The sequence below is a fragment of the Stigmatopora nigra genome, chromosome 4 (genome assembly GCF_051989575.1).
Source record: "Stigmatopora nigra isolate UIUO_SnigA chromosome 4, RoL_Snig_1.1, whole genome shotgun sequence".
Lineage (NCBI taxonomy): Eukaryota > Metazoa > Chordata > Actinopteri > Syngnathiformes > Syngnathidae > Stigmatopora > Stigmatopora nigra.
This window is the reverse complement of record NC_135511.1, coordinates 11,743,000-11,759,939: the sequence shown is the minus strand read 5'-3', so window position 1 is coordinate 11,759,939 and position 16,940 is coordinate 11,743,000. Positions and strand designations below refer to the sequence as shown.

The following is a 16,940-nucleotide window of genomic DNA, read 5'->3' as shown; positions in this document are numbered from 1 at the left end:
ATGCCTGTTGCCAACAGGCCCAGGAGGCCATTCTGTGAAAACTGGAGGCAATGTTATTGTGATGTAGCCATGCAGAGAAACCAAAGCCAAAGAAAGGAACAACTTATTCCAATCACATCAGATGTGAATGGTTCTCCCCTGTTTTCTGGTCTTACCTGCATCCTCCCAAAGGCATTTCTTGGTTGTGTTATTTCTATTTTTTTAATCCAATATGTAGACACACGCATATTTTATTACTATACAACAATTTCTTTATAATTATTACTAACAGGAGAGAGTGACAATTTTGACTTAAAATCACCTATCTTATAAAGATCTAATAAAACAATACTATACTTAGATAAAATATTAGATTTTCCCAGAAAAAAACACACGATATTTCCCCTATTAAACTTGAAACTGTTGGATTCAGAGAATATTATTATTTTCATTTTGTAAACCTTTCCTGTGTTAAGCGCATGAAGGCTATTTTTTTTTTAAACTACTAATGCTGTTGATGCACCGAATGTCATTTTGGGAGCCCTTTTGTCATTTCCTGTGAATCTGTCCTTCTCTGTTTCTGTGGACATGTCATTTGCAGCCTTCCACTTCCTCCTCCTCACTCCTCTCCGAACTCTGACCTCATGCCGATCTCATGTTGACCTCTGACCCATATATTTCTTTGATTTTCTTGCGACGTTTCTGTGCATTTTCCTTTGGTTTTCTTTACTATTTCCTTTGAGAGTCTGGAAACCCCCCGAGTTTGATAGTGTCCGCTCTGTGAATGATTCACCAGGCCGTGCACTCTGCACCCACTGGGAGAGGGGAGGTGACCCTCACTCGCTCCATTTCTTTGCGTCCGTGTTCATCACCCTCTTCTTTCTATTTTCTCTTCCCACACAGTGCCTTGCCTTTACTGGTGCATGAACCCCTCCTGCATTTTACACATACAGTATAGCAGTACAACTAGTTTGAGATAAGAACTCTAAGAATGCATGCCACTGGTATTTTTGCATGGCATGTTTTCTATGAAGGTTCCTTTCCGTCTTCGGTGGTCTTGTGTGGGCAAGGAAAAGGTTCCAAACCTTTTCTGTCTACAATGAACAGTGTTCATGAATGAATGTTGTGGTTTTGTGGTTTATTATTCTTCTTCTTATTATTATTTTTACAATAATAATCATTTAGTGGTTTTAAGTGTTTATATCAATGTCGTATTACATTGGTGGTCACATCGCCTCGATGGTAAAATGGATGGATGCTCGTTGGGTCAACGAGAACATATTTTGTTAGTATATTAAGACCTGGTACACTTTGTGTCCTCCTATAATTGTGCCTTTGGTTTGCTTTTGTTTTATATGTTGACAATACTGTGCGAAATGGCCCTCATTACCTTTGCCCTGTCCCCAATGATACAATTATCCTAAGTTATTCTTTTACTGGGGCCTTTTGAAGAGGAACTAGTGTGTTCCAAAGATGTCTAAATGGATAAAACACTATAATACACCAATTATTTCCTTATTTTAGGAATTTTACACCTCACCGCTGTTAAAAAAATATATAAACATTCAGTCAGGCAAATAAATGCAGTTTCTCTACTAAGTGGGGTGGGTTCTATTGAACTCTGAAAATTACATGTAAAAATATAATATTCTACACCACGCCCTTATTATTATGCTGACTGTTTTGATTTCTGCGGAAGATGTTAAAATTTGCAGTACATTCTGAAATCCCGCACTAAAGGATTTTTGGCAAGACAAGTCAGTTATAACCACGTACATAAAAAGTGATAGTCTGGAACACAGGGGCATGGAACAATGGCTATTTCAAATGTCCCAGGCAAGGGTAGTAAATCTGTCATAGCTGCAATTGAGTGGCTAAAACATTACTGGCATTGATAAATGTCTTCCCAAACTAAGGCCAGCCACTTCTGAACAATTCTGTATTCTATTTTTTGATTTATTACACATTAGAATGTGTATTTTAGTTTTTCAAACAAGATTTTTTCTATTGGTACACAGACAACAAACCATTGTCTGTCTTTCCAAGTTCTTCTAATCTTGTTAAATGTTGTATTTGGCCTTCTTCCAATGAAACATTGGTATTGATTGGCTAAGACACTTGCACAGTAATGTTAATTTCACACCAGTCTCATTGCTTTATTTTCCCATTCCAATTCATTTCACTTATTGATCAGCCTGTCAACACTACTTGTTTGGATCTGTTTCCCCACATGTGTTGATTCATTTCATTAAAAGAGGAAGCAAGATAACCACAGGAATTTATTACTACACTGCATCGCAGACTGCTGAGATCAACAAATCTACAAATCATTAATGCATTGTTTCCACAGTGATGATTAAAGCTAGATCACAACAGGTTGTTAGAGATGCTACTACATAAGTCTAGTATCTAATAAATAGACTATAATTGGAGTCATAAAAGCTTCCCAAAGACCCTTTCTTCAGTAATTTTATTCCCATTCCAGTATTTGTAATCCCATCATGCGTATAAACACGAAACATTCGATAGTATGAGGCCATTGAAAATGAATTTTGCAATTTTACGGCAAATTCAATTAATAAGCAACAGGAACTTGGTTCTGCGATCCTAGTAGTACAGCACTTTAGAGTGTCAGTGAAGCATGTAGGTCACAAGGTGGTTAAGGTCGCAGTTTGTCTCAAATGTCTGCTGCACTTTCAGCAGTGCTCAAGCATGAAGTGAATGAAACGCTGACACTTGGTGTCCTCTTGCTCTCCTTCGACTGTGCATGAACACATGCTTGTGACCAGGGCAAGGGTGCATTCCTCCTATTTCACTGTCTGCTCGATCTCCTACTTTACAGCCTGTTTACTTAGCTTACACCAACTCGTGCGCCTCAGCTCGTCACTGAGTTTCTTTTTTGGTTTAAGAGCAGTTCCAGCTTTATTTTGAGAGAACAACAAAAAAAAACCTATGGCTTCTTTTAAAATAAAAGCCCTGCCTTTTCTTGTACAGTATATATTCATCACAAATGTGGGAGTGACCTGAGTCCACAAGCATTCCACACAATAATGTCATTGAACACTGCCTATTATCTGGAACAGTAGATTTAACAGGAACTCTTCCATAGCCTAGTTCTAAGTTTAAATATTTAGCTCAATTGAATTGGATCTGACGGTTTGGAGACCACAAAGGGTTTGCGTGTGTGCGAATGAGACTGCCTGAAAGCATGTCCTACAGCCTGATTACTACTACAATATTAACCTGCCTGTTTTCTCTGAGCGTAGTTGAATGCATGCAGGACGATGGCGACATCGTGCGTGAGTGTGTGTGCGTGTGTGGGGGTTGAGAATGAAGGGTTGATTGCGGCATGTTGAATGGCCCAATCAGCTCCAGTTATGAGGGCTTGTAACTTGTGCGCTTTCCCGGCAGGTGGCAGCCAGCAGGGCAGCATCAGTCTCAAGTGGGCCTCAGTCTAACCTTCTTGGTCCATATGTGTCTGCTGCTGTTTCTACTGCCCCTTCCTCGCACCTGTCAGCACTTGACCCCCTACCCTAACTTCTAAAGTCCTTGCTCTTATTTGCTCAGCATTTTGCACTCTAAAGTCCCACTATCACCTTGGGGAATAGTTTACTGAATTCAATAGATTGGACTCTACTAAGCCACAGCTCGATGTAATTTTTTGGGGGAAAATAAAGCAAAAAGCGGCTTACATCTGTCAGCAACAGGCAGTGGTGTAAGATATCTAAGTCGGAAATCTCAGCTAATGTTCTCCATTGGCTACTTTGTCGGATTACTTGCCTTTGACTATGTCATTGGTTTCGTTTATGCAGAGACAAACCGTTACTAAAAAATCTATTTCTATTGCACACTTTTAGTAGATCTGAATCTGTGTGCCTCTTCAATCATTTAGTATGTATAATTTTTTTAAATAACGTGATAGTAGGACTTTATTTCTTACCTGATTGACTTGGCTTGTTCCTTCCTTGCTATACTTTCTTCACCTCTACTTTCCCTTGGGCCTCCTCTGCACCTCCCGACAGGGCACACTCCCCCCTCCCGGGCTCTCGGTGCTGCAGTTGTGAGGTGGGGAGCGAGGCGGGAGGGGGGCCGGGTGTCAGCGTGCTTCTCTGTGTGTCGCTCCAGGTTATGGGATGGCGCCGGATGAGCTTCTGTCCCCGGCCTCCATGCAGTACAGCCTGCCCTCGCCTCTGGGTGCCGAGCCCTACTGGCAGGAGGTCTCCAGCCTGGACTGTGCACCCATTGCCACCACAGAGGAGGACACCCTCATGGAGATGGCTGACGTGCAGGTGTGGCCCTGCGGTAATTCCCCCTCCCTGGTGCCCATGGAGGATTCCTCGCTGGAGTGTAGTCACGCAGACGACTCCGAGGGCCTGCTCGGGTTGCCCTTCGGAAGTCTGGGGCGACCGGCCAGTCGGGCCAGCGGAGGGGGTGTCGCGCAGAGCGGCTCCATCGAACCCGAAGACGATTCGGAGATGGGCATCGACTCGCTTAGCACTGCCACGCCGGCGTCGCTCGGTGGCACCATTGCTGGTATCAATCTTAACGGACTGAACAATGGTCAGGGGTCAGAGGCAAGTTCGGAGTTATCGGCTGTCAATATCACGACTGGTGGCAATGGAGGACGAGGGGGAGGAGGTGGAGGAGGAGGGGCAGGAACTGAGGGCTCAGAGGAAGGCCTTTCTCTTGTTACAGGACAGCAAAGGGTATATGCCCGACTCAGTGAGTCACCTGGTCTCACCTATGTTGCAGATCGGAATGGCGACAGGTGAGTTTGACCCTAGTGCTTCTCAATTATTTCCTCTTGCACCCCCCCTACGAAAGAATTAAGCAATTACATTTCCCAGGGAGAACATGCAAACTCCACACAGTGAGGACCGACCTGGGATCGAACCCTCGATCTCAGAACTATTTATTTGATATAGTTCAAGTTCAACCACAAAAAATCCCCACTCCTCCACTTCATATCTTTTATGTGCATCATTACATTTGTCTATTTTTAGTTTAGCAGGAGGTGTCATTAAAAATCCTGACCTCTGCCTGCCATTTCCTTTTTTATTTTATTTCTTGACACCTCTGACAATCCCAATATAGTGAAGACTACAGCTTCCTCCACATTATTGCTAATGCGTGTACTGGAGAGCTACCAAAGAGATTTGTAATACGGGCAGGAAGCTTTCTCTGTTGTGAATTTGTCTCCAAAATGTACAACCTCCATTTTTTTTCTTCCAGGTCATCTAATGGAGGAAATGGAGGCAGCTCGTTCATTTCATACATGCAGGAGCAGACGGGCCCAGGGTGGATGCCTGGTGCAGACCCACAGGGCTGGGTGGCCAACCAGCCCAAAACTAGACAGGTCCTCGACACCATGATATCATCATGTTGCAACTCTATGGACGGAGATCAGTCCCATATGTCCCAGGAGGCTTTGCTCCAACCGGCCAGAGACGTGCACGGCAACTCTGAAATTTTACGAGGGCACTTCCGGGGTGCCCAGCCATTCGACAAGGCTTTGGGCTTCCAACACAGGCCGGCGGAGCTGAGGGCCTGGGATGACATGCGCTTCAAAGGACAGGTGAGTCTCGCCTCCTTCTGGATTATTTGTTCTTTTTTACAAGCTAATAAGATCTATGTTTTTTGGTGTAACTATCCTTTAGTAAAATGTGGACAAGGGCAATTCATAATATTGTTTGGTCAATATATCAACATTACAGTTTCCGGTGAAATGTTGTGGGTGCATTTTATTTCTGAAAAGATTGATCTAAAACTCCTCCAAGGATCTCAAGTGACGTATCATCTTTTATTCTTAGATGTGTTATTCTCTGAAAATCTTAACACAAATGTAACAAGAGCTGTTTATTTAGTCTTGCTGACAAACGTCTGATTCCTCACACTGTGTCAAAATATACTGTACATGAAGCAAACACATACGCAATCTGAGGCCGAAAATGGGCACACACAGCAAGCGGGGGGCCAAATATAGCAAAAATTCTCACTGTCCTACTCACATTACACACCGCCCGCCCACTACCTTCCCACGTTTTGACTTTCATGGCTTCCCACCGTAAAGGACAATCTCTAGTGTGAAAGTGTGAAATCTCAAATAGACATTTGCTTCCAAAGCAGCATGACTACTCTTCGCTTCCAAGCATTTATTTCCATGTGACAGGGATGTCTTATTATACTCTTTTGTTATACTATCTGTGGATACAATTTTATGGCGTTTGTACTGTAATTTGTACGACTACAAGAAGGACGGCTGCCCAGTGTCACTGAAGTATCTCGAGGTATTTAAAGCCCAACGATCACATGGTCACAGGGACAGAGAGGTGGGAATAGATGCCCACCCCCCTCCTACCCAGGTCCCAAAATGCTTGTTTGGGTGCTCCTGTTCTGCAGTGGGAAGGAAAAGTGTCTTGAGCGTCCCGCTTTATGGAAGGTTATCAACCGAAGAACAAAAGCGTGACACGTGAAGGCAGGCTTTGGGCCGCAGCTGTTGGCATTACTGTTTGTTTTTGGGGTTGGGGGGCACCAAAGTACTCTGCGGCGTGAACTTCGAGGGGCTGAGTGGATCTAAGCGGGGCGATGTGGGCCCTGGTGACCGAACTCCTCTTCAGCTTTGTGCTGCTGGCCTTCCTGGTCATTAGTTGTCAGAACGTGCTGAACATAGCCAGCGGCTCGGTGCGCTCGCTTCTCACCTCCATACACAATCGGCTCGACCGCGAGCTCGGCGAGGGGGAGGGCGTAGCCGACGAGGAGGAGAATGTCACCACAAGGGTGGTCCGCAGGAGGGTCATCCTCAAGGTACAAAATCAAAGGGAGACTGATTGAATGGGCGGAAAGGCATTTATTCTTCTTTGCAGTTGTTTACTTTTCGGCATATAGGCTGTCCTTATTGAATTTGTTTCACTGAAATTTAGATATTGTTGTAAGTTGTTTGACAGGGAATGATTGTTGCATAGAGTTGGGTTATACATGTGGTTTGTTAGATGATAAATTATCTGCCTGATAAAACACAAGATCTCCTCATATGTCACAAGAAAATGTCACCCTATTTTGTTGTTTCTGTTTCAATTTCTTTGAGCAATATGGAAAAAGAAAGGCATGTTGGCCAAAAATTCAAATATAATTTCCATTCCTATTGTTTTTGAATTTAATTCATTTTTAATCCAACATTAGTTTAAATGAGAACTAATATTTTCTATATGTCTGCGCGAACCCCAAAATGCAATACTATTTGGCAAGCATCTACATTCAAATAGGAGGGTTTTAATTCCCATTTTAAGGTAGACAATGCGTCAATAAAGACCACTCATCAGTTTTCCTGTACAGTTGCATTGCCTGAATGTTGTCATGTCTTGCAAAAGAGGTCCATCATCACTAGTGCCTGTGAAAGAGTTAATCATCTCCCCACAGGGTGATGAGGCTGAAGATCTTCCCGGGGAACAGGTCAGCGAGGAGCAGTTTACGGACGAGCATGGAAACATCGTCACTAAAAAGGTCAGGCCCTCATCACTTCTTTATTTTATTTTATTTTTAAATCCTGACCAAAATGTTTTACCTTGGCAATTTCCACAACCATCAACTCACAACTATTTTGATTAAAAAAAAACATGCCCTATTCCTAATAATGCCACCGCCGTGCGTTTAGATCGTGCGAAAGGTCGTGCGCCGAGGAAAGGGCGAAGACGGCGTTCAGGACGTGAGCGGAGACGGATCCCTGCAGGACGCCAACGAGCTGGAGGTGGACGCCGAGCAGTTCATGAGCTACGCCATCCTGGGCCGGGAAAGCAGCAAGGTGGGCTTCTGATCTCCGGCCACACGTGTCACCGCTCCCCTCCCCGTAAACCCACGTGAACTGAATCCAATCAGATGATGCGGTCATCTGATGTGGCGCTTTGATTGCCATCACATGTCTTGGTGAGGCTTGAGTGGGCTCCTCAATCAGGGGGGATCTTATCAAGATCACCAAGTAGCTTAACTTGCATGAGCTTCACTATGACGGAAATAGTTGTAAAGCGCTAGGGAAGAAAAGTGTGATGTGGGTTTAAGAAGTGTGATGAACCTCCTACCAACTAGAGTGGAGCCTCCTTAATTGAACACCATTCATTCTGCGATGTTGTTTGAATTCCAACTTATCATCTACCACATGACACGCCATTAACAAACACAGCCAGCTCTACATCTGTTTTTTTCTCTCCATACATTCATCACCTTTTCTGCAGTTAATCTCAATTAATATGTATTGTAATTTTTTTGCATTTACCTCATACATGCTTGATTCTGGCAACTAATTTGCTCAGGAATTGAATCATTTTGTTGATCTTTTAAAGAGGCCCAGGAATGATTTTATCCAACTCAACTTTTGGTTGTTTCAGTTGAGCTGTTCTTTCCTAAAATGGTTTCTTTAAATTCATTGAAGTTTTATGGATAGTCATTCACATAACTTCTTTGAAATACACATATGAAAGATTACTAAGTGACCAGGAAATATTTTATTTGAGCAAACAACTTTTTTTTGTATGTATGTTTGACTTTTACCTTTAACTATTCTCTGAATCTTCTGGACTGATTGGTCTGTACACCGAGTCAAATTCTACTTAGTTTTGCCACATGAAGTCTCATTCAACTTTTGAAAGCTCATTTCCACCAACATTTTTGCTCCAACTCAATCAAAGCACTTTTCAATCCTTCAACTTGGGAGGCTCCACTGCAATACTTGCATGCAAAAGCGAAACCCAATTGCTCAGCCCCCCGCCATTACTCCAGCTTTAACGCTCACAAGTCACCATTGGCTCTAGTCCCCGTCTATTGTAACAAAGACTAAGCTGCACCCACCCACGTACCTACCTCACGTTTGTCCTGTATGATCACAAATCATTGGTGAATGTGACTTCATTAAAGTCTGTGGTACTTTGAACTGAGACTGTGTTGCTCTGTCACTCCCTCCACCCTTCATCTCTACACTCCACCTGGGGTACGTGGTTCTTACTGTCCCTTATTTTCCAATGCCAGTCATCATTTCAATCCTTGCTTGAATGTTTCTATATTTATGTGTATATCATTTCCTTCTCCCCTACGTTGTTTCCCTCTCTCTTGGCCTCTGACTTTTGATTCTCTCCATCCTCTTCTCTTGCCTTCCTGATTCCCCTCCACTTTCCCCTTCACTAATATACCCTCCCACCTTTGGTTCCGCCCCCCCGCCATCCCATCTCTTCTTCCGACTGTAGCCCGATACTGTGGATACTGTGAAGAAAGGTGCTCAAATAGTGAAATGTGCCAGCCTGCGACGAGTTAAGCAGTGAGGCAGGCTGAGCGCTGCTTTTCTTGCAGGTACGGGATTCTCCCACAGTGCGCTTCGTTATAACGTGTGCTGGGTGAGACTATTTAATCCACTTTTCATGTGGATTAAATTCCACTAAATGTACCTTTTTATCTTCACCACTAATTCTCAAATGATGTGATGCAGGTGCAGCAAGATGTATGGATGACTTTAACCTATAACATTATTTTACATCATTTGCAATGTATTGTATTGATTAGTATTCTACTGATTGGTTAGAAAATTTAATATATTTTATTTGCAATGCATATGATTTGATTATATAGTTGAAAATTGGTTTCCAAATCATAAAATTCTGCTTTAATTATATTGTTCGTGTAGTAGAAAAGCAAGGGTGGGCCTTATACATTTATTTAAGACAGAGTTTTCGTGTGCACAGATTAAAAAAAAAGAAAAAGAAATAAGGTTGCTCTCAAAGTCAAAGCAAACATACCTGTGTGTGTGTGTGTGTGCATGCATGTGTTTGTGTTACTAGTCATTTCCAACAGTGGGGTCATGACTTTCCTCAGATTGCTGATATTTCATAAAAATGACAACCGAAATTTAAACAACCTCTGCCAATGTCATGGTTCAGAAAACTGGAGGGTTGATATATGACAAACATTGGAATTAATGAGACTATATTATGGCGAACGTCCACCCATTTGTCAATATTTAGAGGATCTTATCCTCCATTATTTGCACTTTACTGTTATTATGTGCTGAGACCATATGGCGGCATCTTGGTGCCAAAAGAACTGTTGAAATGAATTGATGAGCTTCATTTAGGGATTTTGTCCTAGGCAATTACAGTACAGTGGTGCACCAAGAGGGGCTGCAGTAAGACAATCATTCAATTGTTTACTCAGATTAAGATACATATGTCGAAACATTTTCAAAGCAGTGTTGTGTAGTATTAACATGTCCAGTAAAGGTTGAATCAAAGGTTTAACCACTGTAGCCTGCATGCCAGAAAGCCTTTATCAAAAGTGATTTTTATTGCAGTTGGATGAAAATATTGCAAAGTCCTAACTGCGCATGTCTTCTTTTCTCCTCAGAGTTCTCTGCAGGAATCGAGCCCGTCCCCCAAAACCTCCTACATGGACACATGACCATCAGCAGTTGACACAAACTGAAGAGCACTCACAGACAAACATAAAAGGCAGACAAAGGAAATCGATTCACTGCTGTCGCACATACTGGAAGGAATAATTGTGGTTTGTTATCGACTTTTTTTTTTTTTTTTTCGAAAAAAAATACAAAAAAATATAAAAAACAAAAAAACAACGACATAAGGACAAATAATCAACCACTAAAGTAGAAGCATGATTTCCTATAAAACAAAACTGACGAAAAAACCGCACCCAAAACATGCTTCCTGTTGTGTATGTCAGCATGAGCGTCTGCCGCCGCATGGCCTGTCTTAAAACTATGAATCCCAAAGGTGTGTGGCTGGGGGGCGGAAAGGTGGGCTTCCAATATGGACTATGTATGGATTCGGGGAATGACATTTTCTAGAAACTACAAAAGTATTCAAACCACTTTCAATAGATGAGGATGACCTACAACATTGTCTACAAAAAGCATCACTACAAATTGGAACTTAATACATAGTGCTACAACTTTCACCTAAGATATTAATATACTATATGTATTGTACATATTATGGTATGCACTAAACTGTTCCATTGTTGTTTGGCTGCTTTAGTATTCCTCCCACTTCTTCAATTCAATCTGAACACATACTATGTTCAAATCGTTATGTGGACAACTACACACAAATGTGACCTACCTTTTCCCAATGCTCTCCATGTGCTTTCCCCTATCTGACTTGACATGTAGAGGGTTCGAAATGTTGTAGTTTGTGGCGTGTTTGGACATATTGCACCTTCCCCAATAAGGCATCGTACTATAAATTACGTCCAATTTTCATTTATCATCCTATTATGACCCCAAGCAATGTAGCAGTCATGCCACCCTCTTCCACAAGACTACAATGGTGAGTGTCGTAGATGTGTTGAGCTCTCATGTATGTCTCCTTGGCCATTTATGGACGTGTAGCAGAGTCGGCCAGCAATCACTGTGAAGGGAGTCTGACCCAATACTGTGAGCCCACCCTCGCTCAATTGTGTTGAGAAGAAGCAATAAGTATAGTGACAAAAAGAACATGGAGAGAGGATGGTGAAGGGGGTCACAGTTATGCTTTCAATCTATTAGATGTAGCTTTACTCCATTCAGAAATGATGTCAATACATTAGAATTACACAATTGATCACTTTGCCTCTTTGAAGATCATATTTAGAGTCGTTTGTTTTATATTACAATTATGCTTAAGGAACATTTCACCATGCAGATTAGTCTTTCTTTTGTTATTTGTTGTATAAGTGAATTCCTATGTTAAAAGATTGATTTACCTAAACGTAAATCCCACTCATGTCATATTCCTGAGCCCATATTTCTTAATCTGGTTGTTTTTGTCGCTCTCAGTTTTTAGTCTCTCAAAATGTTGCAATAAACACAGATCAATCTGGTGATCTTTTTTAGTAGCCACAGATGAATGTAAAGTCTTGCTAATACCGTATTTGATGTGTGTTGTATTAACTCTTTACTATAGCAGATCATGTATACTGCACACCGTAATTGCTGTTGATCATCACCATTGCAAACGTTACATTTATTTGAATGGAGCCATTTTTTTTGTTCTATTTTTTTTTCATCCAAGCATCCAACTACTATATTTTGTAGTTGGTATTTTTCCACTATATCAATGAGGTAAAGAAAAGAATTGATTTGCTAAGCTCCCCATTTTGTTTTGCTCATAAGGGCTTCCTAATTGTTTTTGGAAGCCGGGGCTGCTACTGATGTCAGGGTTGGGTAGGGGCTGGGGGTCGAATAGATGGCGCAACATAGAATTTTGGTGGCTCCGGTGGTTGAATGATGGGTGACCAGTCTTTTCCCTCAACACAGCCCTCCCCCAAACCCCTCCTGCCACGCCTTACCCAATACTGTACAGTATATCTTTCAAAGGCTTCCAAATGGTGATGCGTTGAATGTGCAGAAGTCTTGTCATGTGCACGCAGAAGGACTTTTTATTACTGCTGAAGAGACGACTGAAGTGACGCCACGCACCAATTCATGCAAAAATACTTCCATTGCAAAAATTAGGGAAGACATGTACTGTATTTTCCTTTTAGAATGGATGGATATAAACGCAATAGCATATTACTCAATACTAAGGAATGCAAATGCACACATGCACAGAAAATGTTTTTATCATCAAAGGCTATATATATATATATATATAAATTATGAATATATATATGAGAATATATATATTTACTTAGAATGCTATGCACCCTTACATGTCAACTGGGATTCTTTTTATGTTCTGGATGTACTTTTAGCATCAAACATACAGATGTAGCTAGAAAGAGACTGTTGAGTTTTGGTTAATGCCTGCACCTGATGATGAATGAGGGTCTTGCAGGTATTTGAACTTGTTTTGTTTGCATTCATTTTTTAAAATTATTATTATTATGGGGAATCAAACATGAATTTGAAGTCAACTTATAGAAAATTTTCAATTCAATCAAATCCAAAAACATCTGTTGACAACCTTCTCTGTACACCAGCTCAACATTTACATAATTAATAAAGAAATAATTATGCTTTTGTTATTTTTTTCTTGTTAAGATACAGGACATAATGTATAATATGTACAGCAAAATCTTCAGTGGGATTCCACAAATTTTAATTGAGGAATATTCTGCATTTTTCTTTCTTTTTCACATATTGTTTTTATAGACATCATTTAAACTTGCCAATTGCATTATCGGCTGTTGGCCACTAGGCGGCAGTGTTTGCACGCACGCCACTTGTAGACGTTGAACTTGTCTTGTTTGTGTCTCCTGTGCTTTGCTTGTGTGCGTGTTTTGTGGAGGGACGTGTTCAGGTCCTTGCTGCAAAGAACCTGAACGGGCGCCTCTGTGTGCGTGCCTGCTGAAATGTGACATTATTCATCGACATTTCCATATTTTGCACTTAAGGATATCAGGTATTTATTTGGTTTGCACGACAGTAGTCGTATCCGAAGCACCGCATGGTGGTGGTGGACGCTTGACTGTTTTAGTATACTTGCGTTAAATCGGATTGTTTAGTTAGTTAGCTGTTCAGTGCAACTTGAAGCGTGATTTTTGGAGAACATGTCCACCGACTGCCAGACGAGCAATGCGACGACGATCCCGTCAAACTGCAGGAGGGTCGACATCCACGATGCCGAGCACATGCCCCAAGATTATTCCACCACTCCTGGGGGCACTCTTTTCAGCACCACCCCCGGTGGTACGTAGTACATTTTGTTCCCACCAGCATCACCATCATTTAGATTCTTCGCGGACAGTGTTTGTTACAGATGGCAAATGTTTGGCATGCTAAACTGCGAAGGCTATGCTAAAATTTGCTACGGTTGATCGAGAGCCAACTTATTCATTGCAAAAAAAGTTAGAAATGAAGAAACAAGCTTCAAATTATTTGAACATCATGGTGTTTTTACTTTTTACTAGTTTATTTTCGATGCGGAACTCGTCAAGTAGACGAGTACACATTTGAGAACCGGAAGTAGAAAAACGGAAGTTGAAACATTTTCAATTTCAATCAGGAAAATAAAAGTCATGAATGTGACTGCAGTAGTTGACGTTCCAAACTGGGATAAGGTGCAGCTGTACTATAAAAATGTGTTGGATGACAAAAAAACTCAAGCAGATAATGTCCAGTTAATTAGAAATGCCTCTCTATTTGTTTTGTAATGATACATATTTGTTTTTCCTCTTTAAAGGGACCAGGATCATCTATGATCGAAAGTTCTTACTGGGGCGTCGCAGTTCTCCTCTGGCCAAAACCCCCCCGCGTGGTCTTCCAGACATTCCTGGTGTGACGAGCCCTCCCTCTGCAGGAACCAACAACAAGGCCAGTGATGGAGAAATGCTGAACAGCAGCGGCGTGTCACCTAGCAACACCACAGGTACTATAACCATAAGATTGTTAATAATGTCGTCAATTTGAGCCAAGATCAAAAAGAACAAAAATATGTTAAAGTAACAATAGTCAAATGGAAAACAACAGGCTAAATATGGACCTGTTTACATAACAGTTGAGGGGAAAAAAACAAGTTGCATTTGAGTACTAGTTGAAGGCCCAGCCCAAATCTGAAAAAAACAACCCTAAAAGGTTAACTGAAAACTTGCATCATAAATTCATCATCATTTTTATTTATTATTTTTTGTGATTTGCATAAATTATTACCTAGTTTAAGTGAAAATATTACACTTAAAGGTTACAATTGGGTTTGTGCAGTAGGACGCAACCATCTGTGGTTACCACAGTGGTTAATGTTTTTATTTCAATTGTTTGGCTCTTGGTTGCAGTGAATTTATATGCTGAAAAGCAAATAGTTCCAAAAATGTGAATGTCATTTTGAACGACTGGGGCACAAATCTAAACTGTTGTGTTTGTGTTTTAAGGTGATGATGCACAGTTTGAAATGGATATCTGAGGAGTTCAAATGTGAAAAGTACCCTCAAGATGCTGTAAAAATAGCTTTGAAGAGACCATTTTGTCCCAAAGGCTTTCACATGTTGAGTTAGAGATTTCATTGAAATTCCTTTTTTTTTTGTCTTTGAGCACAGAACAAATCTGTGATCTAAAATGTATTTGCCTTTAAGCTTCAAACAAGTGTGCCTTCCTTTATTGGTTCCAATCTGACAATGTATACTACTAACCGCCTAAAAGCAAACTGTAAACTATAAAACAATCAAAATAAAAGAGACCAACCTCTTAATCACCCCCCCCCCCCCACCCCAAATATGCAAAACATTTTTTATGCAGTCAACTCCTTAAGAGGGTACATTGAAAAGACCAAAATAGTATATTTAATTAGTACTAAAATCTGAACATTTGATCTGATCATCTGTAATTTTATGAGCGACATTAAAAAATGCAATTGGATTCAATGTTCGAGCGTGCTTGTGATTTTTACAATGATCTCTTTTGTATTTTTTTAAAGTCTTTACTGTATGAGGAACTGTGTGTGTGCGTGTATGTGTGTTTAATACGTGCAAGTTCTTGTGTCCTATCAGCAGGATTCCTCAAATAAGCTGATAACCTCAGTCAGCAGCCTGTGTGGAATCGAAAGGTCAATATACGTACGAGTAGGCACGTCCTTCTATTGCCAATATTCTGTCTGGACTCTTACATTCTACTTCTATATTAAATCTCATTGGGTTATGACCAAAGTTTTTCCTGAAAAATTGATTATTTGTGGGCATTTCTCCAAATCGAAAGGGCAAATGGCGTCTGCCTTATTGAAGCGCTGGACATGTAGATTAGATGAGACACTTGGTTTTGATATCTCTGAGTCCCATCTTTTTCTTCCTCCACAGTAGCTTCCCTCCGAGGTCTCTCCTCATCCAGACACGGGCGTCTGCCTCACCACCCCCACGTTAGCTGGCTCTTTTCTGTTTGGTTTGGCCGCCATGTTTTCCTTGTCACTTCCACTTCCTGACTCCCCTTCTCTAAATAAACAACAGCTACTGCATTTTTTTCCGTCCTCTCGTTGATCTTTTGCAGCCAGGATATGTCAACCCAATCAACAAAAGAGATCAGAGAGGCCCTCTAATGACTGATGATTTGACCTCAACCCATTGGTGAGCACATGTGCATGTGGCGTAGTGGTTAACTCACTTGACTCTTGTGTGGGAGACCTGGGTTCAAATCCCGGTTGTGACACATTTTCACTTAGTTGTTTCTGTATATTTGCAGGCAAGAGCTTCAAATCATTACAAGGGAAAGTGTAGCCACTTGATGGCGCAGAGGTTAGATCACTGGACTCCCGTCTGGGAGACCTGGGTTCGATTCCCACTGTCGTTTGGCTGATCACTACAACATGGAGATCAGTAAATGGAGCAAGAAAAAAAAAAGAATAATCTTTTTAATTCAAATTAAACACTTAGTCATATTTTTCAGTAAAACAATTTATTCCGAACTGCCTGCGGCAGTTCGGAAGACAGTTGGAAGGGCCACTTTATGTCGCGTTCTCGAGTCGGCCTTCGGCCGACTCTCGACCGCTTGTCTGGTCGGCAACCGGCGACACCGGGGATCGAACCCAGGTCTCCCCGTCCGAAGGTGAGTGTGCAACCCACTACACCAACTCGTGCCCCACTTATATATGGGTGTTGAAACGTTTTATCCTTGGAAATGGGTGAAACACTTAGTCATTTTTTTGACAAAATCCTTCATCCACCACTGAAGACTTAAGCACTTAGGCATTAGAACTTATTCTTTTAACTGAATATAATTTGGAAAATCTTTGCAGGTACTGGGATTTGAACCCAGGACCACAGAGGTGGCAGACTGATGACTTAACCACTGGGCCACTACCCTGTGGAAGAAAGTGGTAGTACTTATACTTTTATCTCATTCATTTACCTGAATAATATTTGGAAAATCTTTGCAGGTACTGGGATTTGAACCCAGGACCACAGAAGTGGCAGACTGATGACTTAACCACTGGGCCACCACCCTGTGGGAGAAAGTGGTAGTACTTATACTTTTATCTCATTCATTTACCTGAATAATATTTGGA

At 41.4% G+C, this 16,940-nt stretch overlaps 2 protein-coding genes across 14 annotated transcripts in view; both read left to right on the top strand.

The window, feature by feature from the left end:
• LOC144195979 (ankyrin-1-like) overlaps positions 1–12,969 on the top strand; it is a 56,619-nt gene extending 43,650 nt beyond the window's left edge. For 10 of the 13 annotated variants that reach the window (XM_077715919.1, XM_077715920.1, XM_077715918.1 and 7 more), the window contains 6 exons: positions 4,105–4,747; positions 5,212–5,554; positions 7,396–7,479; positions 7,631–7,777; positions 9,210–9,312; positions 10,360–12,969. In XM_077715919.1, coding sequence (XP_077572045.1) covers positions 4,105–4,747; positions 5,212–5,554; positions 7,396–7,479; positions 7,631–7,777; positions 9,210–9,284 — 1,292 coding nt within the window. In that variant the 3' untranslated portion in view covers positions 9,285–9,312; positions 10,360–12,969. Of the gene's footprint in view, positions 1–4,104; positions 4,748–5,211; positions 5,555–6,427; positions 6,784–7,395; positions 7,480–7,630; positions 7,778–9,209; positions 9,313–10,359 lie in introns of those variants that run through there. The other 3 variants (XM_077715926.1, XM_077715915.1, XM_077715927.1) reach the window with 3 other exon arrangements.
• Positions 12,970–13,163: 194 nt separating this feature from the next.
• Positions 13,164–15,309, top strand: LOC144196011 (eukaryotic translation initiation factor 4E-binding protein 2-like). The gene is made up of 3 exons (XM_077715975.1): positions 13,164–13,642; positions 14,136–14,321; positions 14,821–15,309. Exons 1-3 carry the CDS (start codon positions 13,504–13,506, stop codon positions 14,850–14,852), a joined length of 357 nt encoding a protein of 118 aa, XP_077572101.1. The 5' UTR covers positions 13,164–13,503; the 3' UTR covers positions 14,853–15,309.
• The last annotated feature ends 1,631 nt before the right edge of the window (positions 15,310–16,940 follow it).

Excerpts from the sequence above, each read along its gene's own strand:
- LOC144196011 (XM_077715975.1), top strand. The coding sequence starts at position 13,504 with ATGTCCACCGACTGCCAGACGAGCAATGCGACGACGATCCCGTCAAAC. Across the intron at positions 13,643-14,135 it reads TTTCAGCACCACCCCCGGTG|GGACCAGGATCATCTATGAT; the intron begins GTACGTAGTACA and ends TCCTCTTTAAAG. Across the intron at positions 14,322-14,820 it reads GTCACCTAGCAACACCACAG|GTGATGATGCACAGTTTGAA; the intron begins GTACTATAACCA and ends TTGTGTTTTAAG.